This window comes from Lissotriton vulgaris, chromosome 4_1 (assembly GCF_964263255.1).
Source record: "Lissotriton vulgaris chromosome 4_1, aLisVul1.2, whole genome shotgun sequence".
NCBI lineage: Eukaryota > Metazoa > Chordata > Amphibia > Caudata > Salamandridae > Lissotriton > Lissotriton vulgaris.
Genome location: NC_141691.1, coordinates 1,917,017,346 through 1,917,040,497, shown reverse-complemented (window position 1 = coordinate 1,917,040,497; position 23,152 = coordinate 1,917,017,346). Strand labels below are relative to the sequence as shown.

General features: G+C 44.5%; 1 protein-coding gene across 1 annotated transcript in view; it reads right to left on the bottom strand.

Moving 5' to 3' along the window:
- LOC147724714 (uncharacterized) overlaps positions 1-14,703 on the bottom strand; it is a 37,844-nt gene extending 23,141 nt beyond the window's left edge. The window contains exon 1 of the mRNA XM_086918098.1: positions 14,600-14,703. Within this exon, the coding sequence (XP_086774224.1) occupies positions 14,600-14,703 (104 nt within the window). The remainder of the gene's footprint in view (positions 1-14,599) is intronic.
- Positions 14,704-23,152: the final 8,449 nt, after the last annotated feature.

The window sequence follows — 23,152 nt, the reverse complement described above, 5'->3', positions numbered from 1 at the left end:
ACTGCAAAGATCTCAGACCGTCAGAATGCCGTTCTTGCCGCACCTATAGAGTGGGATGAAATTGAACTAGCATTAAATACTCTGGCTAAGGGCAAGGCGGCCGGCCCGGATTTGACCCCTTTAGAATTTTATTCTGTATTTCGGTCAGAGATTCGAGAAGATCTTATAACAACTCTTAGGGACGCTCAACTTGGTATTATTCCAGATTCATGGTCACACAACAATTATTTTGTTTAAAAAAAAAGGTAAGCCAGAGCTCGATCCCGCTTCTTTTCGCCCGATATCGCTTATCAACACTGATAGCAAAATCTTCTCTAAAATTCTTGCAACCAGACTTGCTTCAGTAATATCTACTCTAGTATCAATTCGCCGGCATGGCTTCATCCCATGCAGGGATACGGCGGACCATGTTTGGCGTGTGATAGCCCTGTTGGACTGGGCTCAAGTTTCAAAATCCCCCCTCGGTGCGATCCTGTTGGATGCCGAAAAGGAGTTTGACAGGGTCGCCTGGGGGTACTTGTGGAAGGTCCTGCAGTGGGAGGGGTTTTGTTCCAAGTTTATACAGGCTCTACAGTCACTCTACATTGCCCCCCACGCAACCCTATCTATATCAGGGATGCTTTCAAGACCATTTGCCATTAGCAGGGGCACCAGGCAGGGTTGCCCCTGTTCGCCCCTGCTATTCGCGCTCTACATAGATCCGTTTATAAATAAATTAGAGCTCTCATTAAATATATCACCAGTTAAGATCAACACGTACAAATTTAAAGTCCTAGCGTACGCCGATGATATTCTTGTTCTATCCAGTGATGTGGCGACATCATTCGCAGCCATCAAGAACTTGGCTAATTCATTTGGTCATTTTTCCGGCTATAAAATTAACGTTAAAAAAACACAGGTCATTTAATCTACGGCAATAACGCACCAGTCGTACAAAGTGCAATCTATCTGGGTATCATAATTACAGCGGCAGTCGAAAATCTTGCTGAAATTAATATTCAGCCGATCATTAATATGGTTAATTCTACTTTGTGCAGGCTGGATAACCTACATCTATCTATATTTGGTAGGAGGAACGTACTCAAGATGTTGATCTTACCAAAATTTGTTTACGTCTTTAGGACTATCCCGCTGGAATTTGCTCAGACTAGTCTTGCACTGGTGTCAAGATGTTGTAATAGATTTTTGTGGGATTATCGGCAACCACGACGGGCAGCAAAATGGATGCAGCTGCCTCTGGATAAGGGTGGCTGGTCAGTTCCTAACTTGGTATCTACAACTGGGCAGCCTTACCCCAACATTTTGCCTTACCCATATTTGGGGAGAAAGCTGGCCCCCCACCAGCCTGCAGGCCCTCTATTTTTTAGATTGATCTGGGTGAGGAGGCCGGGGGGAGTCTGTTGTCGGTTTTGGAGTCTAGTTACTATAAAAAAAACAAATTCAAGGTCATATTAGCAATGTATTCGGTCTGGAGGAAGGTACGTCATAAATGGGCCATCCCTAGCATTAATTATTACACACCGTTGTCAGCTGCTAGGTTACTACCTTCCATCTTCCAAGACCAGATCACAATTAGGTGGAGATTGCACGGTATTTCGACGCTTGGGGACTTATTTTATGAAGGTGATTTAGTCTCTTTTGAATTTTTAAAAGATAAGTTTGCTCTAGGGACACATGAGTTTTTTAAGTATCTACAGATACAAAGCTTTCTTGATAGGCGTCTTAGTAATGATCCTATTGCATTTGCAAAAAATCCACTTATGAAGCTGATAATGAGAAAGGCGCCTATCGGGTCTTTATATCAAAATTGAATACTAGGCCGTCCAGATGATCCTCTGCTTCAGAACACTAAGCTGGATAGTAAGTTTGGCACAACGGGCATAGATATTTGTGCTGCATTAGAGCTATCCAACTCAGTGTTAATCTCTGGGAGCCTTCGCTCTCAAAGTTATATGGCTCTACTAGATCTATACTACACCCCGGCCAAAACATCTAAATGGGGAGGCAGCAGTGGTCAGGGATGCCCGAGGTGTGGTACAATAGCTGCAAATGATGTACACATGTTCTTTTCTTGCTTCAAACTGGCCCTTTTTCTTCAGGATGTTGAATCATTTATTAACGTCTGTCTTAACATTCCTTTGGTTCTCTCTCCCGAATTAGTGATAACTGGTTTTGAAATGGACTGTGTGTTGGATAGAACTTCTCATATGACTGTATCTGGTAACACTGCAATTATAAAGGATAAGGCTACGAGGAATAGTGCATTGCTTAGCTCCCTAGCGAGGCATTTTGTTTTTAGGGAATAATTTTTAATAAGTTTGGTGGGATAGTGGTCTCACTGACAATCTTTTAGTTTAGGATGCCTGCTTACCTGCACTGTAATTGTTACCGCACCGCTGTTTAGCGGATCTCCTCCCATAGTTACGATCATCCCTGACCGCCATCTTGGGGATAGTTGGGACGTCTGTGGGTGCCATCTTGGGGCAGCATTCTAGCTGTACGGCGGACACGTAGGACGCCTATTTAAGACGCCTTCAGTTGCGGGCTGGTCCCGTATCAGGTAACACTGCAATTATAAAGGATAAGGCTACGAGGAATAGCGCATTGCTTAGCTCCATAGCGAGGCATTTTGCTTTTAGGGAATCATTTTTAATAAGTTTGGTGGGACAGCGGTCTCACTGACAATCTTTTAGTTTAGGATGCCCGCTTACCTGCACTGTAATTGTTTCCGCACTGCTGTTTAGCGGATCTCCTCCCATAGTTACGATCATCCCTGACCGCCATCTTGGGGATAGTCGGGCGTCTGTGGGCGCCATCTTGGGCCAGCATTCTAGCTGTACGGCGGACACGTAGGACGCCTATTTAAGCCTGCCATATGTTAGCGGGCAGCGCGAGCGCGCCGCGGGTGCCCCGTGGGTGCACCGTGGGTGCACCGGAGGCTCGCCAGAGGCGAGCCCATCTACGCCCATCCACGACCAACCGGGACCCGGGGCCACTACCCCTGGCCAAATGTTAAGGTACAGTAGAGCTGCACTATTGAAACTTCGCTCTGGAGATATGGGGCTTAGCCAGGAATGCCTGAATTTGTTAGGTCAGGAAGGGCTGCTCAAATCTTTGCGGGTACGGGGAAGAAAGGGGAAGAGGAGTGTAGATATGACTGTGAAGTATGGCCTCTTAAACACTCGATCCCTACAGAAGCACAACTTGGAGATTTTCTCGCTATTACAGGATGGGGAGATGGATATCCTTGGGGTCACGGAAACGAGGCTTGAGGAATCTTCTACCCCAGATGTGGTGGCCTCACTCCCCTTGGGCTTTCTGGTGATCTGCCATAACCGTGCGGATACAAAGAGAGGAGGTGGTGTTGCTCTCCTCTATAATAGTCGCTGGAGGGCGGAAAGAGTTTGTGCCAAAAATATTGGGGGAGCAGATGTCCTGGGTGTGAAGTTTGAAATGGGCACTCATTGCTTAGTCATGTACCGTCCTCCTTAGACTAAACCAAAGTTTATGGATCTCTTTGTGGAGGTAGCCCACAACCTCAGAACCAGGTACAGGAATTTGATGGTGATGGGAGATTTTAATTTCCATTGGGAGATATCTCCTAAAGTAGGGCAGGCTCACCATCTAGAAGAGGCATTAACGGCCTTAGGCATGGCCCAGTTGGTGACAGGCCCTACGCATGATTTGGCCATACCTTATCTAAGGCCATACCTTAGATTTGGTATGGTCGACGGACCCAGCCCCAAGTCAGGTTGTTATTATTTCGTGTCTATGGTCCGACCACTATTTTATCAGGGGCCAGCGAATAGCGCATGGCTGTGGAGGTAAACCTAAAACGGAGTGGAAATCGGTGAGGAGATGGAATACTGTAAAGGAGGAGGAATTGGTTGATCTTCTACTATATTCCACTGCATCCAATACAATCTGTGAGAATATCGAGGTGGGTAGTCAAAAGCTATTTGGAAAATTAGAGAAAGCCATTGACGTGGTTGCGCCGTTGAAAAAGGTTAATGGATGGACAAAGGGGCGGGAGCACCTTGGTTTAACGAGACCCTGAGAATTAGAAAGCAGATCCTACGGAAAGCTGAGAGAGCCTGGCGGAGGGACTATAACTCAAACGCACAGAGTTTATACGTGCAGGAGCTCGCGCTTTATAAAAAGGCTATTCTGGCCCGTAAAGCGGAGTTTTTTGAGACCAGAATTGCGACAGCTCGTGATCCCCAGAAAGAAATCTTTAAGATATTCACGGAACTGAGGATTAATGAAGAGCAGAAGCCTGAGTTCTCGCAGGAGGATTGCCAGAACTTTCAGGATTTCTTTACGAATAAAATTGAAGATCTCCTGATTGAAATAGCTCGCACCCCCATCTTTGATTGTCCACTCCAAAGTGGGCCAGTCTCCCAGAGGTTCGCCACCCCCTTAATTCAATACCTTTGATCACAAAGGAGAGGTTAGCTGGCTTGGTGGAGAGAGTGAAGTCAGGTTCCCGGGCGGATACTTGCCCTCCCAGTGTTTTTAAGATGGCTATGCCAGGGATTGAAGAGGATGTCCTTGCACTCCTAAATAGATCTTTGGAGACGGGACAGGATTCCGACCTCCTTTAAAGAGGCCCGGTTGATTCCATTACTCAAGAAGCCAGGGGCGGATGTCAAAAATTTTAAGAACTTCAGGCCCATATACCAACTACCCTTTCTAGCTAAAGTGGTAGAACAGCATGTGCTGACTCATCTCTCGAAACATCTGGAGACAAACGATCTGTGAGAACATAATCAGGCTGGCTTCCAGAGTCATCACAGCACGGAGCTGGTGATGTTGTCCATTTTGGATGAATTAAGATGCAGAGCTGATAAGAAGATTCCCGGGGCCCTGGTGCTCCTTGATCTCTCGGCCGCTTTTGACACGGTGTGTCATAATCAACTGTTGAAGCGCCTGAGAGATCTGGGCATCGGGGGGACCGCACTAGGCTGGCTTACCTCATTCCTGCAGGGAAGATCGCAGAGGGTGCAGTTGTCAGACCTAGTATCTACAGCAGCGGCCATTACCTGTGAAGTCCCGCAAGGCTTTGCCCTTTCGCCACTCCTTTTTAACATCTATTTGCAGCCACTGATTTCTGCTCTTAATCAGATGGATTGCCAGACATATATCTACGCTGATGATACACAGATTATCATCCAAATAGAGGACTCGCCAGGAGCACAAGCTAAGCTGCATAACATCTTAAAGTTCACTATCAACTGGATGTCCACCAACTCCTTGAAGATTAATCCAGACAAAACTGAAGTGTTGCCTATCACCATCTCAGGCAACCCTTGGAACAATTGTTTCTGGCCCAAGGAGTTGGGTAGGACTCCAGTACCGGCAGCCTCAGTGAAAAGTCTGGGAATCCATATTGATGGCAGTCTGTCGATGAAGAAGCAAGTGTCGTCTGTGGTGAGAACTTGCGTGGGCCTGCTCAGACAGTTGCGGAAAAGTTCCCAACTGCTGTCCTCCTCTACCTTAAGGAGTGTGGTGTCTGCTATAATCCTTGGACGGCTGGTTTATGGTAATGCCCTTTATGTTGGGCTACCACAGCAGCTACTTTCAAGACTGCAAATAGTCATGAATGATGCTGCTAGATTGATTTAAAAAAAAATCTAGGAGCACGCATGCCACGCCGCTCTTGCGCCAATTACATTGGCTTCCTATCAAGCAGAGGGTAATGTTTAAAGGCCTATGCATTACGCATAAGGCGGTGTACGGCAATGCGCCTAGTTACATCAAGGCCAGACTGTTGCGGTATACCCTTAGGAGGACACTGCGCTCATCCGAGGATATTCTGCTGGTCAGCCCACGTTTCCATCTGTCCACTTTGGGTGGACGTGCTTTTTCAACTGTACTCCCAGCAGTCTGGAATAAACTGCCATACTGCCTTCGGAAGGAACCTAATCTACTACCGTTTCGCCGGATGTTAAAAACGGTGCTCTTCCAAGAGACATGGGATGTGCTATAAATTAGTCGCCTGTTTCTGTCATGGTCAGTGTCTCCTGTTACAGCGCTTAGAGACCTATGGGTGATAATGCGCTATACAAATAGAATAAATAAGAATAATAAAAGAAGACTGCCTTACTATGTATAATAATGTCGCTAATACGACTTTGTATTACATCGGAATGGATTAGTCCAGAGCAAGAATCTTAGCTCTCCATAAATTAGAACCAGCTGTGTTTTCAAGAGGGGGGAAGAAGAGACGAGAGAAAGGCCTAAACATATGGGTCCCCTTTGTGCAATCGTTGAACAATTGAAAATAGGAACTTTCTATAAAGATTTGATAGGATGACTGACCAACCCCCATGGGATATGGGGGTTTGTGTCGTTATATAATTCTTTGTATTTTCTCCCTTGCTTCTTCTTTTCTCTTTTGGTGTTGGCTTTATCTTTTTATTGTCTGATGCATTATATTGCATGTTTAATCCGTAATTAATTATAAGGAATGCCATGATATACTTTATTGGAAAAAAAATAATAATATTGTGTACAGCACAAATGCTCTTTTCATGTACCAACCATTTCGAATGCATTTTTATGTATTTTTGAGTGGGGTTTTAACACATCACGTTTAGATATGTTTTAATGTGTTTAGAAACTTAGTAATGTCGTACATAATAAAGTGGAGTGGGTGTTGTGTGACGTTTTAGGCTCAGAGTGAATTTTCCAGACTCATGCCCTAATATAGGCATAGAAATCAAGCCCTTATTTAGACATAGCCCATGCACACCAAATACAGGCATGGCTACTTCCACCCGTATAAAGCAACGATTTCTAGGAAAATCGGCTTAAGCAGTTACGGAAATTCTCCTTGCTTGAATATTTATTTGTCCTAGAACTCATGTACTTTGCAAAGAACTACTATTCCCTAGGAGTTCTTTCCTGACGTTATCATGCCAGACTTTATGTCAAACTAGACACCTTCAAGGTATAAATATGCCATCACTTGCTCTAGCAAGACACAGTGATTCGGAGCAGTTCGACTATCTACTTGCCCGACGTAGCTCGCTACAGCAAGTGCCGAAGGAAGTCGACCCTCCAGCTGATGCACTGATCGAGAAGCTGTCCTTTCTGTCGCTGAGAATCCAGCTCCAGTGTTTCCAAGCTCCCCTTGCGGGGTGTTGGGAAATCGAGTGCCAAGACAGAGATACCAGACCTCCTTCATTTTAAACTAAAGTATGGAGCCGATTAGAACCTAGGAGAAATCTTGGATAGATTCTTGGCAAAAACAACTAAACCTATGCTACACAATACTTACTTCTTCCCGCGTACTAGACTTAGGTTAGGTACATTGGGGTAAGCGTATTTAGAAGCACCAGTTGAGTATTTTTAGTCAATATTATTTATGTATGTATTTTGATATGGCTTAGAAACCATAAAATGCTCTTACAGTATTATTTCATAATATTGTTCTCGCTGTACGCATTATACTTTACAGCCTGCATTACGATTGTAGCAGTTCATTTCTTTTGCATGAGAAAGACTGTTCAATAAACCCTTTTATTAAAAACGCCAGTCTCTCTATTTCTCTGCACCTCTGTTGAAACGAAGCATGCACGAATGACTGAGTGAAATACTTAAACATTGTTTCCGCAACTCTAGAGATACATTTCTTTTTCTTGGGAAACAAAGTTGTCATGTTTGTGCGGTTGTCAGGAACTAATCCCATCTTGTGAATTCGAGAAAGTTTCTAGTGACCTCTGAGCTAGCTGGCACTCACTATTTAAGTTTAATATATTCGGTAGAGACCTAGTCGACCTCAGTCCTACTTCTAATCTATAGGATATATTATTCCAATGCGCAGACCCTATTGGGAATATAGGAACTACACTACAGTAGGAGAGGTGACTGGGACCAACCGTGAGATTCAAGCCACCCACCTTCAACTGCAAGCCGGCCCGGATCCCAGGTTCATTCCCCTGGAAAGCTCCGAGGTCTGATTTCCATAAGTTTGACTGGGAACTCGTCGCAAGGCAAGCCGGTGAACTCTCACCAAATCCAGAGTGGCTGATTGCTTCAAGGAACCTGGGGAAGAAAAGCTCCAGAAAAGTCTGAAGGTAAAAACTTTAACCAAGACCTACCACCAGGGATAGCCGTGCAGGGCTCCATCGTGGTCCGCCTGAAATGTTGACTTTGTCCCGGTCTAGCATGGTCGGATGTCCCAATAGGAGCTATAGGTTTCTAAGTGCGATATAGTGCTAAATCTTTAAACATTTATATCTCATGTTCCCTATATTGGATTTTTTTTGTTTTGGTGTCATGTTAAAGATTGAAATATTTCTTATTTATATATATTGGTGTTGGATTTTTATTTGGGTTGTATTTTAATTATTTACTGAATTGGTGTTTTTATATGCTTTATGTGCCTGTCTTCGAAGTTAAGCCTGTCTGCTCGCAGCCAAGCTACCAAGGGTTGAGCATGGGAATACTTTTCTAGGCCTATCCTGAGCCCTATATTGTGTCAGTGGTATTATTGCTAGCGGTAGATTTATAATTACCACTAGTAATAACCTACTTTCCAACAGATAGATTTTACTGGACACTCCAGCTGTGGACCAAACAGCTTTGGCTTCAGAAATGGCAGATGTATAAGCACAGACTATTTAGATGTATCCATCTTCCACACTCACACCCACCAATGTCTTCTTTCTTCTACTGAGGAATCTGTAACTGTTACTGCTGCACATATGGAATCAAAAGAAATGTCAAACAGAAATCATACCTGTTGTTCAGTTATAGTCAATGGAGGAGACACATTCACTCCTTTTTACATCTGATCTGATCAGATCTGATCTGCAAGTCATTAAAAAAGTGTGTAACAGTATAATAACCAAATGTGCTCGTTCTAATAGAATCAAATACCTAATGGGATCTATGAAGGCCAGAAAGTTCTGATCCATCAAATCATTATAAGTCACACAGAAGAACTTTGGCTAGGAGTAGAAAAAAGGGGGAGAGAGAGCACAAGAGAATAGAGCTATTTGTCTTAAAAAGGACAGGTGCTGTCTTGCAGCTGCTGTGACGGGAAAGAGATCACTCAGGACAAAAACTCTCACTCACTGTTAGGTGATATGCTTCACCATATGGCCTCCCTCCTCACACCGTAGGTGTTTTCTCAAAAGATGAGCGTAGAAAAGTGGGTGAGTGAAGGGCAGAGTGCAAAAGAACAAGAATGTGATTGAAAGATGTCTGTTTGAATCCACTGAAAGTTTATTGGGTGGGTACAGCAACATGATTAAAATGCGAGAGGAAATAGGGTTTCAACAGATATACCCTGGTCTTATATGGTATACATGTTTCTGCCAACAGGCAATCGTCAGGACCTATAATAACAGTCACTCTGCAAATAGTGGTAAAAAGTGAAATATAAAAGAAGAATACAAGCCACCACTGGAACTGTGTGGCCCGTTCTCCAACGTCCCTCTTCCTTCCCGTTCCGCAGCTACCGAAGTCATCTGCAGCGTCCCACAGGGATCCTCGATCAGCCCCACCCTCTTCAACGTCTACATGAGCCCCCTCGCGGCCATCGCATGCAAACACAACCTCAACATCATCTCCTACGCCGACGACACACAGTTGATCCTCTCCCTCACCAACGACCCGGCCACCGCCAGAGCCAGCCTCCAGGAAGGAATGAAGGACGTCGCGGAATGGATGAAGCTCAGCCGTCAGAAGCTGAGCTCAGACAAGACGGAAGTCCTCATCCTCGGACCATCGCCCTCCGCCTGGGATGACTCCTGGTGGCCACCTGCCCTGGGCACCGCCCCCAAACCCACAGACCACGCCCGCAACCTGGGCTTCATCCTGGACTCCTCCCTCACGATGACCAAGCAAGTCAACACCGTCTCATCGTCCTGTTTCAAAACCCTGCGCATGCTCCCAAAAATCTTCTGATGGAACCCCACCGCAACCAGGAAAACGGTCACCCAGGCCCTTGTCACCAGCCGCCTAGACTACGGAAACACCCTCTACGCCGGAACCACAGCCAAGCTCCAGAAAAGACTACAGCGCATACAGAATGCCTCAGAAAGATTTATCCTGGACATCCCCCGCCACAGCCACATCTCTGCCCATCTGAAAAATCTGCACTGGCTCCCCGTCAGCAAGAGAATCACATTCCGACTCCTCAGCCACGCACACAAGGCTCTCCACGACGCGGGCCCGAAGTACTTCAACAACCGCCTCGCATTCTATACGCCAACCCGCCAGCTCCGCTCCGCCAGCCTCGCCCTGGCCACCGTCCCATGTATTCGCAAAGCCACCGCCGGAGGAAGATCCTTCTCCTACCTGGCAGCCAAGACATGAAACTCCCTCCCCACCCACATCCGGCTGACACAGGACCGTCTCGCCTTCAGAAAGCAGCTCAAGACCTGGCTGTTCGAGCATTAGCGACCCCCCCCCCCCCAGCGCCTTGAGACCCTAACGGGTGAGTAGCACGCTTTACAAATTCCTTGATTGGTTGATTGATTTCAGAGGGATTTGTGAAACTGTGGGAGAAATGGGCATATTAAAGATACATGTCCTCATCAACCCATTAACAATAAGCACCCGTGCTTCAATCTTTCATAAACGTTACTACTGTGCAATACAGTCACATGAACTCTCCAAACTCAGTTACCATCTCATGGTGCCCAGCTGTAGGTGCATACAATATAAATGTAATTAGAACTGTATGTTTGTGATGTGTCATGTGTTCAATCGACATGGCAATACATCATCATTCCTATCCTGCAGTATACTCAACATGTAAACATGATCGCTGGATAGTGTGTGGCACTTAGCCTAACATATGGTCACTCAGTCACCAGTAGCCTCTGGTCCCAGCAGTGAATTTATGAGTGTGTTCGTGTGTGGCCCACGCACGACCTTTACAACCAATTGTGCCCCGCTGAAAGGAACAAACCACTCATCCCCTAAAGGGAGTCACCACCTCAGAATTCCGGAACACGAGAGCACGCCCAGGTGTGGTTGTCAGGGCCCGATCCCCAAAGAAATGTGCAAGAATGTAGCAAGCATGCATGCCCTCGGTCACAGTGGGAACACTCTGGACTGTGGTAGTCCAGCGTGTTCCCAACGTGACCCTGGGCAGTACTCAGGGGGTTTGGTGGATGGGTATCTCAAGGGTGATTTAGCATTCCCAGGTTCTCATGGAAGTTGCTATTGCTAGTGTGGCACGGGAAGAGGGTATCAAGTCATAATGAGGCATAACTCTCAGGGTGGGACTGTGCTGATGCAAGAGGGGGCATCAAGGTAACTTAGTGGTCCACAAGCCTCTGTAGGGGTGCTCAACCCTGTCATCGGGTGCGCCCTAGCGGGACCCCGACAGTCTGTGATTGCGCAATGCTGGTCTCACACCGGTGCAATTACAACAGCGCAGACTGCCTCTGGCTCTTAGTCGGACGGACCAGGGGGTCTGGTGGGTATGCTGACGCAAAAGCTTTACAGCGAGACTTCGCCGACTGCTGAGTATGCTCGTGACTATCTGGTGGTTGTTAGTGGGGTCAGTAGGGCTAGCATGCAAAGCTAAAGGTGCCGTTAATTGGTGGGATCTATAAACAAAAAAAACTAAATGAGCTGATGCGAACCTGGCTGTGAGGCTGGAGTGGTACTCAAGTATGGATGCTGGTGCCCAAACTTGATGAGAGGTACGGCGAGAGTGGCGAGCCGCTTCTCCTCGCTCTTGAAATACGTGTGCCGGAGGAATGGAATGGTAATTTCCAGGCATGTGATCAGGGCATCATGGGAAATGTAGTCCGCAATGGTGAAATTGCATTTCCCATTATAAAAATAATAATAATAAAAATAAACTCAAGTCTGTGATGGCAAGAGTGGGCCAGAGACAGAGCGGTATGAGCAATCTGATAGCAAGTGTCGGCCATGGAGAGTGCGAGTAGAGCAAAGTGTAGGCCCAAGTCTTGGAAGAGACAGGACAACAGCCAAGGGTTTGTCAGCCTGTCACCCGTGCCAGCACCAGGGTGTCCCATGAGGGGCAGCGTGCAGCGCACAACCGGGCTGGAGCAATCCAAGGGGAAGAGGTGAAATGGCTCACCGGGGTCTGGCGGACAGATAGCTGGACATGGAGGGCGAGCCCCTAAACGTGCTGTTGCAATCACGGAGAGTGATCTCAACAAAAGGGGTCAAAGGTGCAGCATCAGCCTGGGTACATCTGCGTGGAAGGGGAAAAAGGCATCTAATGACCAGACTGGGGTGGAAAACACAAAAAAACTAAATAAGACGAGACAGAGCCGCTCGAAATGGACTCCAAGGTGGTGCTGGCTAACAAGTACACTCACCAGGGGTCACCGGAACCGTCTGTCAGCAATGAATCCAACATGAACATACCCAATAACCACCTAGTCTCTCAGCTAGAGATGGTGGTCCAAGGGATTTCCTCATTGAGTCCCTTGCTGTCACTTTCGAGCCAACAAACCCATCATTGCTCCCTTTGGAATAGGACCCTCTCTTGTGGGCCCATGATGTTATTATGATTGGGTTTGTCCAAGACCACCCAGAAAATGTAATTGGCTGTGTACCCTCTTTCAAGGAAGCAACGAGTCAGTTTGGTGTTCGTTTTGTGACACCTGATGGAACTTCGGTGTTCCGTGATCCTAGTCTTTACCTTGAGCGTGGTCATGCCTATGTAATGAAATGAAATGAAAAATTCCACTTATATAGCGCATAACCACCCGGAGGCCTCGCAGCGCTGTTGACTGATTACTGTGTCCGGCTACAGGGTAAAATTAGTACGCTTTTGAAAACAGGTAGGTTTTTAAATCTCTCCTAAATGACATCAGGTTGTCGTTTTGTCTGAGGGGTAAAGGCAAGGAGTTCCATGCCTTCGCCGCTGAGTGAGTGAACGAACGGCCACCCCAACGGGCTTTCTTAATTTTTGCCTTAGTTGCCAAATGCAATGAAGCCGAACGAAGGGTTCTAGGCGGCGCATAAGGCAACACTAAGGGGTACAGCACTGCCGGGCCGGTTCGATGAAAAGATTTGTGCAGAATGCACATGGCCTTAAACAGTGTTCTGGCAGCCACTGGGAGCCAATGAAGCTCTTTTAGGGCAGTTCTCGCTGACTGCCAGCGAGGGATGTTAAACAATAGGCGTGCGGCACAGTTTTGAGTGACTTGGAGTTTTTTTGTCACTGTTGCCGAGGCCCCTAGATATAAAACATTTCCATAATCCAGGCGAGAGAGTATCAGGGCCTGTACCATGACCGTTCTCGTCTGGAATGGAAGTAAGGGGAGCACTTTCCTGAGCATTTTCATTAGCCCCACACATACAGAGGCAGTTTTAGTAGCTTGGACCGAGAAATCCAGTGCTCTATCAAGCCAGATTCCTAAGCTCTTTATCTGGTCTTTAGGGGGAGGGGGAGCGCCGAGACACGAAGGCCAGTTCTACATCAGGGAGGTAGGAGAGGAGTTACCTAGTAACATAATCTCGGTCTTCTCCCCGTTGAGTTTGAGGTGGGAGAATTGCATCCACCCAGCAACAGCCTCTAAACACGGGCCCAAGGTGTTAGACGAGCCCTCCTTGTGGTCCAAAGAGACCACAAGTTGGGTGTCGTCTGCATAGGTGACAATCCGCACACCAAAAGGGAGAACTATCTTCTCTAGGCTGCATGTAAACATTGAATAATGTGGGGCTCAGGGAGGAGCCCTGTGGAACCCCACAGCTGAGCGGATGCTTTGATGATACCACCTCGCCTTCAAATACCTGGAAAAAGCGTTCCTCTAAAAAAGAGGTCAGCCACATCAGGGCCGCGCCCGACACCCCCATGCCCTTCAAACGATGTAATAGTGTGGCATGGTTAACAGTGTCGAACGCAGCACTGAGGTCCAGAAGTATAATAGCAGTTTTTCCACCTCGGTCCATTATAGCTCTGTCTGCCTCTGTGACTGCCAGGAGGGCGGTCTCAGTGCCATGCTGAGGTCGAAACCCTGTTTGGGAGACCTGTAGAAGTTTATTGGACTCCAAATAGTCCCCTAATGTTTTGTTAATATGTCTCTCCAACAACTTACTCATCCACGGAAGCAGCGAGATAGGGCGGAAATTGGATAGATTGTTAGAATCCAAGTTCAGCTTTTTCAGCAAAGCCCTTACCAACGCACACTTCCACGTGGATGGGACAGAGTTGGAGGTAATGGAGGTATTGAGAACCTCCAGCATAAACAAGATTGCATTGGCATTTCAAAAGGTATACCACCTCTCGGTATAGCAGTTAGTGTGTTTGTTGATCCACCACGGGGTGCGTAAACTAATGTCCAGCTCTCCTTTAGGACGTGTGTATGAATAGACCCCACATGAGCCACACGGAAAGTGTCCAGTGATAGACGGAAGGGACCACTGGAGTGGGGGGTCACTTTCCTGTTGCACGTCAAAGGTCTAGTGTGTACACCCATCTCTCAAATGTTTTTGCTTTTTTTGAAAACGAAGAGAGGTTTCGACAATGTCCTGTTCCCTACATTGAGGATCTGCCAGTTATTTCCAATTGCCTTCTTAATTGTCTTTGTTAGATGGCTGTATGTTGTGACACACATCAGTCTGTCAGATGCAGGTTTGGGATATGTGTTACATTCCAATCTTCCCTCTTTTCTCCCCTTCTCCTTTAAGTGCATGCGACTGGTTGTGTTTCATAATGTATTCCATGTTCTTAAAAGAGCTTTCTTCATGTAACATTCTGCTCTGAATTGTCAGTTGTATCCTGATGCTGTTGTACTTAGACCCTATGCTCTGCTGAGAAATAAACCTTTTAAATTATACCTTTTTCCTTGGATTTCTACAAATTTTGGCGACGAGGCTTATTCACTCCTGCCATTGCCAGCAGAGGAGCGGAGTTTTGGACCCATTTTATTCATTTTTGCTTTACTTTTGAACCCATCTGGATTTATCTACTGCCTGTTATTTTTTTTTTCAACCTTGGAATTATTTCTACCACTTCATTACGACTTCTACTTGAGGTAAACCTGGATTTTTTTCTGCAATTTCGCCGTCAATCTACTACTTTGCCGCATTGCATCTTTTAAAATCTTTCTGTACCTTCACGAAGCCGCGCTGCTTCGAATCTTCACACACGGAGCTGCGAAGCCTGTCACGTCATTAATCCTATCTGACGTGTTTGCCGACAAAGCCTCCGCTCCAACAAGAGACCACGCATGCGCGTCTGTGTTTCCCTGACAACGGAAATCACAAGCGCAAGCGCCACGTCTTCATGCAAACGCGTCCTTGGTTTCCTGGCAACGGAGGTCAAAAGCGTCATTACACGCTCCCTAACAACGGAAGCGCCATTACGCGCTGAATAACAAACGAAGCAACGTCCAACAACAACAATTAAAGCGGCAATATTTCATTAAATAAAGCATCGGAAACGGCGTTTTTTTACAAAGCGACTCACATTTACTTCACAGCTTCAATTACAGAACGCTTGCAAGTATTTATTTACTATGAAATGTTTATTTCATTAATATTTACATTTTAAACGTTTTTATACATATGCAATGTAAAATATTTTCTCAAGTTCTACATATTTTGTTTATTTTAATTCAATACTTTCACCACTATTCTTCATAATGCAATTTGATCCTCCATCTAAATTTCTTCAAACCAAAGGTGATCCACCCATACCTTGGTCTAGATGGAAAGAAGAATTTTTTAATTACATGCGTGCTATTGATGGAGAACGCATGGGTTCTGAGAGAAAGAAAAGCATTCTTTTACATTGCATTGGCTCTGAAGGACAAGAGATTTTCAGAAATTTACCGCAATTGACTGTTCCTACTGGAAGTGGAGATACTTTAAATGTTTATGTTGAAGCTTTAAATAGATTAGAAAAAAGATTCAAACCGACCGCTAATATTGCCCTAAATCGTTTTAAATTCTACACTAGGGCACAAAAACAGGATGAATCTTTTGATGACTTTTTGACTGCATTGAGAGCATTGTCCATACATTGCAATTTTGGAGCAATGACTGATGAAATGATTCGAGACCAGATAATCGTACATGTCAAAAACAAAAAGACTCAAGATAAACTATGGTGTTTGGGTGATCCTAATTTAGAAGAAACTATTGCCATTGCCAAATCTACGGAATTATCTGAAAAATGGATGGATATTGTGGTTAAACAAAGTTCTTCTTCAAATAAAACCACAACAGAAGAAGAAGTATGCATTGTCAAGCCAAAAGGAGACTACAAAATTTTTTCTTCTACACAAAAAGTGAATAAAACCTCCTACATGGGAAGCAATAGAAAAACAGAATTTAACAATAACTTAGTCTGTTATAGATGTGGGAGCAAATCCCATATTGCTTCATTTCAAGGCTGTCCCGCTTTGAATAAAGAATGTATTGTGTGTGGGAAGATTGGATATTTTGGCAATGTTTGCAGGGAAAAACGTTTCAATAATCAGTCTCGAATGTTACAATCACGACCATCTTCTAGTAACTTTACTCCTGCAAAGGTCTCTTCTATTACAGATACTGAAGAAGACATACAAGTTTTAGATAGAGGTTATGTTGTTTCTATTGTACATTCAGGTCGTGTATTGTTCACTTGTAAAAAATCACCTAAATGCATCTTTAACATTTTTTCTGTTCAAGTAGAACTCATGGTAGATTCAGGGTCGCCCTGGACCATTATTACCATGGAATATTTTAAAGAAAAATTACTGGGTGTGTGTGATATTGCTAATATAGAAGTACCTGATATTCTTGCTGATGATTTTAATGGTGCTAAGATTAATGTAGAAGGTTACTTTAGAGTTCCTTTAACTTTCAGAGGTAGAATGGCTCATATCAAATTGTATATTGCTGCCAAAGGCGTAAATGTTCTTGGATGGCATGATCAGTGGGAGCTTGGCATCACACTAAATCCACGTGCCAAAGATCCTGTGTCATTATGCAGCGATCAAGATATGTTAAATAGTGAACAAGAGATGATTAATTTTATCTCTCCTTGTTTTGAAGAGAAGAAAAATATGTCCTTTTGGAGCAAGAAATTCAACAATGTGTTTTGTGATCAGTTAGGTAAATTGAAGAATTTCACGCATAAAATCGTACTTAAGGATGGAGCGCTCCCTGTCAAACAGAAATTAAGAGGTGTTCCTCTTAATGTTAGGGATGAATTGAAAGAAATGTTGAATGAGTTGTTGAGTGAGAACATTATTGAAGCCATTGAATCCTCAGAATGGGTTTCCCCCATTGTTCTCGTGCGCAAACCGGACCAAAAATTGAGGGTCTGCATTGATTTAAGAGCTTTAAATGCTAATATCATTATTGACTGCCACCCTTTACCTAACATTAATGAGCTTGTGTCTCTTTTTGATGGTGCGCAGATTTTTTCTACTTTAGACCTTAGGTCTGCGTATCATCAAATTGAACTTGCAGAAGAATCTAAAAAGTATACAGCTTTCATCACTCCTTTGGGTTTATTTCAGTACAGAAGGATGCCTTTTGGATTAGCTTCTGCTGCTTCTGTATTCCAACGAGTTATGTTCCAAATTTTCAGGGATCTTGATTCCTTCGTCAAATGTTTTCAAGACGACATATTAATTTTTTCTAAGAATGACAGTGACCATGTTGTACATTTAGATGCAGTTTGTAAGAGACTGGAACAATATGGTCTTACTCTTAAAGGGCATAAGTGCAAATTATTTCAGAAATCTGTAGAATATTTGGGCCATACTTTATCCGGTGAAGGCCTTATTCCTAAAAAATCCAATGTTGAGGCCATCCTTAATGCTCCATCTCCGGTAAATAAAGATCAACTCCTTTCATTTTCAGGAATGTGTGAGTACTACAGTAAGTTTGTGGTGAATTTTGCCACTAAAATGGAGCCGTTGAGGAAATTATTGAGGCAAAGTAATGCATTTAAATGGGAAGATGAACAGGAGAAGGCTTTCATGGCTATTAAAAAAGATATTGTAAATTCTCCAACGTTAAAGCCCTTTAGAATGGGTAGGACATGTATTATCACCACAGATGCAAGCTTGTATGGTCTGGGTTGTGTGTTGTCACAAACTGATGGTAGATTAGAATGGAATGTTGCGTTTTCCTCTAGAACGCTGAAGGAGACTGAGCGCAGATATGCAGTCATTGAGCGTGAATTGCTTTCATGTGTTTGGGCGATTGAACACTACAGAATTTACATTTGGGGCAGTAAATTTATTCTGCGTACAGATCATAAACCCCTTTTGAATATTCTTTCTGCTGGAGGTGGTTGGAATTCCACAGCAAGAATTGCACATCTTGCATCTAGGTTACAAGAATACAATTTTACAGTGGAATACATTCCTGGAAAAAAAATGTAACTGCAGATTGCCTTTCACGCCTTCCTTGTGTGGATAGCCAGAATAGTGTAAATGGACTTGTTGAGGCTGATTGTGTGTTAAGTCTTTCTGATGTTGTTTCTCCCCACTATCAAGAGATTTCTGAAGAATTTTGGTTGAAGTGTCAGGATGAGGACGAAAAATTTGTTTTACTTAAAAGATTCATTCTAGAAGGCTGGCCTGATAAACACTGTATCAAGGATGAGTTACTTCCTTTTTATAAGTTATGGAGGAGTTAGGTTGTGAAGGGGATTTGATTTTCAAGGCGGGTAAGTGTGTCCCACCTAGTGGAGTACAAGAATTGATTTTAAAACTGGCACATAAAACTCATCCAGGTATATCAGCTATGAAGCGTTTAATTAGACTGCATTTTTGGTGGCCAGGCATGGACAGATATGTGGCTCGTACTGTCAGGGAGTGTACTGCGTGTTGTTCTAATGATAAAATGCTTAGAGTACATGTTCCTCCTCTTAGAACTGTGAAATGGCCTGAATTGCCTTGGAGTAAAATTGCATTCGACATCTCAGGTCCATTCCACATTCTTCCAGAATCTTCACGTTTTGCTTTGGTCATCATAGACTATCACTCCAAATGGCCAGAAGTTAAGTTTGTGGCAAAAGCAACTTCTGAGGCCGTCATTACATTTTTCAAGGAAGTTTTTTCTAGAGAAGGGTGCCCCTCTGTTTTGATTTCTGATAATGGTGTACAGCTAGTTTCATCAGAAATGAAGTCCTTTCTGAAGAATTGTAACATCAGGCACATTCAAACCTCTCTCTATGAGCCACATGAGAATGGTCAAGTAGAAAGGTTCAATAGGGTTCTCAAAGGTTTTGTTACTGATTCCATAAAGGAGAAAGGTAATTGGTTAAATATACTCAGGGAAAAGCTTTGGTGTTATCGTATCACACCTCACACTACTACTGAGATTAGCCCTTTTAGATTGCTCAAAGGCAGAGACCCTGCTTCTTCGATCTGTCCTTGGTGGTTCAAGGAGAAGTATGGGGACTTGATTGATAATAGAGTTGACATTCAGAGTGTTGCCAACAAGACTTGTGACAAGCAGAATAAATCAGCTTTGTGGTACAACAACAAATGGAAAACAAGGGTACATGAATTTGAGATTGGTGATTGGGTCAGGATTGCGAAACCCATTATGGTAAGCAAGGGAATGAGTAAGTATGGAAGGCCCATTCAGATTGTTAAAGTTTTTAATAACACTGTTGTCACCCAGGATGGCAAAACTTGGAATGTGAGTAAAGTTGCTAAATGTCCTTCTTTTCAAGATGCTCAATTAAGAAACAACCAATGTCAAAATGACTATTCGAATGTTAGCATTGGTCCTGAACTGTCTTCTGACACTGTGGCTTCAAGAGTTAAAGATGATGTACGTATCAGAAGAAGACCTAATTCTTTGCAAGACTATGTTTAATCTTTCCTTTTCATTTTCCTATTTTTTCATATAAGGGAGATGTGTTACATTCCAATCTTCCCTCTTTTCTCCCCTTCTCCTTTAAGTGCATGCGACTGGTTGTGTTTCATAATGTATTCCATGTTCTTAACAGAGCTTTCTTCATGTAACATTCTGCTCTGAATTGTCAGTTGTATCCTGATGCTGTTGTACTTAGACCCTATGCTCTGCTGAGAAATAAACCTTTTAAATTATACCTTTTTCCTTGGATTTCTACAATATGTTTGCAACAATGATTCTCTATTGTTGTTCAAAGCTCTTTTCTCCTCTCTTCTGACCAAATAGGGAGGATATGATCTTTCAGTAAGGCTGGTACTTAGGGTGTTTTCGTGTAATCTGTATTTTGCTAGCTCGCTGCAGTTCCTCCTCAATCTAAGGCACTGGCCTACTGGTAAATTGTTCCTTAAGGCACACGGGTGATAGCTGTTGTAACAGAGTATTGAGTTCCTTGACATCGGTTTTCGGTACAGTTCGGAGCATCGCCCACCATCTTTGGAGTATAGTAGTAAATCTAGAAAGGGTAATTCAGTCTTGCTGTTGTTATGGGTGAATCTGAGATTAGGGTCTCTGGTGTTGAGCCTGTTGGAGAAATCTTGGAGAGCTGCCAAATCACACTCCCTTAAGACATAAATATCATCTATATACCTCTTCCACACCGTGATGTTCCGTTTGTATGGGTTCTCTGGTGGGTAGATGTGTGAGGTTTCAAATTGGTGCATATAGAGGTTTGCCATGGTCCCCATGGATGTCCCTGATGTTTGCCAGGAGAGAGAATCTTGGTATTGAAAGAAATTCTCTTTCATTTCCAGAGGTGCTAAGTCCATGATGAAAGAGGTGGGTGTCATATCTTCTTCCAATCTGTCGTCAATGATTGTCCTGATGGTCTGCAATGTGTGGTCCTGGGGTATTTTGGTGTAGAGTGACTCTACATCGAATGAAGCCAAGTAGTGGATGCTGGGATTAAAGGCCAGGTCTTTGATGACATGCTTCGGGTCCTGTAGGTAGGATGGCATCTTAGCTACATACAGACGTAGGAACCAATCCACAAATTGGGAGAGCGGTTCCAGATCCGACCCAATCCCAGACACAATGGGTCTCCCTGGTGGTGGTATTGTTGATTTATGAATCTCAGGGAGCGTGTAAAAATATGATGTCCTGGGATTGTCGATTTGGGGGTCTTTTGGGTGACCACCCAAAGATGCAGGGTCACCCTATAGTCCACGGGTCCGGAATACAAACTGAGACTAACACTGGAGCATGGAGAGAAAGGATATTATTATAATCTCATGGAGAGAAAGCATCAACAGACACCCATAGCTGTCTGAGGATGCAGCCTGCTGAGTGCTTTGGTTCTGCACATTATATACCCTTCATCCCCACCCTGTGTGTGCTAGGTGAACAATAACAAACACCAATAATTTACAGACAAGCAGTGGTCAGTTCTGATACAATCCGCAGGTGATGGCTGATTGGCCCCTGCAGGGCATAGGTGAAACAGGCATGATTATAAGTCAAGCAAAGGTAAATCTGATAAGTCCACAGATGGTAGTTGTTGGGCCCCTGCAGGGCATAGTGCACAGGGTGAAGGTGATACACATCTGGGAAATTCCCTGTCCGACTGGTTGAGCATGTGCTGGTCAGTTTGTGGTCAGGTCAGGACACGAACAGGGTGTGAGCGTCCGTGCAGGAATGTGGCAGGTCAAAAGTGGAGCTCCAGAGTGTTTGTGATACAGAGAGAAGGTCAGTCATGAAGGTTATAGCACAAAATGGCAGAGTGAATGGCAAGACACCAGACCTACTTTTCCACAGGATCACTCAGTTTTAAGATGTCACACTCATTCTTGGTGATCCAGCCTTCCTCCTCACTCTTCTCTGCCAGACGTTTGATCTTCTTCTGCAATCCTGGTGTCAGGTCTGTTCGTAGTTTGGTATAGTGCTTGGTGTCTGAAATTTGGCGAGTGCACACGGCATGGTAGTGGTCGCGGTTCATGATGACGATGGCACCTCCTTTGGGGTCGTGGACCAGGGTCAAAACGGACTCGATAATTCTCGCCTCGGTGCCTACTCTAACCAGGGAACACACTCGGCAACTCTGGGCATTAAGCTTGCCTCATCTCTACAACGGCCCCCCACAGACGCCGGGGATGCCTGGTTTCACCTTGGAGATACCCAGAAAGGGACCATCTCACAGGGAAAACCAGGACGGGTTCCCCAGCGGTCTTCAGCGCCAGGATACTCCATGGAGTCGCAGTGCGCTTTACAAGTACACCCACATTTACATTTGTCTGCTGGCTTGACAATTATTTTTTCATCCTTTCCAAGCTCTTGTTGACATCGATGTTCCCCCCTTCGTGATTTTTATGAAGGGGATTTTAGCTCTTGTCTTTAATTCCTCAAAGTCCTTTAGTTCCGCTTTCTCAAATGTGGCTACTTCAGTAGGTAACAAGTATAATTGTGGATTAAAGGTGGACTTGTTCCGTAGTCCTGTGTTCCTCTCTATCTCAGGTGTTGGGTTTTCTTCAGGTCTATTGAAGAAGAATTTGAGCCTTATCCTATGAAAGAACTGGGCTAGTTCAATGTGTGTAGAGAAGTTGTCCCCCAAATGGGTGGGTACAAACCGAGCTCTTTGTTTAGTACTTGTGCTTCAAGAGCATTTAGTAGTTGATCACTCAGATTCACGACAAGGTTGGGGCAATGCTGCTTGATGCCTTGCTCTGCGTCACTCGCTGTTCTAATGTTGGGTCCCACTGTATATGTTGTCTCTGTGGATCCTGGTGTTGTTCCGGGATGGTACGGTTGTTCCTTTTTCTCGTTCTGCCTCCTCGGCCCTGCCCCCAAAAAGACGGCTGGTAAGGTCGTTCACCAGAAAATGGAGGTTGGAAGGGTTATGGTTGGAATCCCCATGGTTGTTGTGGCCACCAGGGTTGGAGTTGAGGTACGAACTGTGGTTGGAAATTTCCGGGGTTATGTCTCCTCATTCTCCCTTGTCGTTGTCTGGCTAATGGAAAGTCCGAGGGTGTGCTTGAGTCTGAGTCTTCGCTCCAACTCCACTCATCTGAGTTGGAGGTCCACTCATCGGTGTCTTGGTGCCACCCTCTGGTCCCTTTTCTATGCTGTTTCTTGGTACTCTGAGTGTTGCAATCTTCAGCCACGTAAAGATACACTCTGACATGGCTGAATCTTTCAATGAATTTCCTCAGCTTAATGATTTAATAATAGAGAATGCCTTCTTTGGTTTCAGTCACAATTTTGCTGACTTCTTCAAGTTTTTTCTTATAGGCACTAAGTTGTATTGTGCTTTAGATCTGGGTCTCCATTAGCTGAAATTCAATGA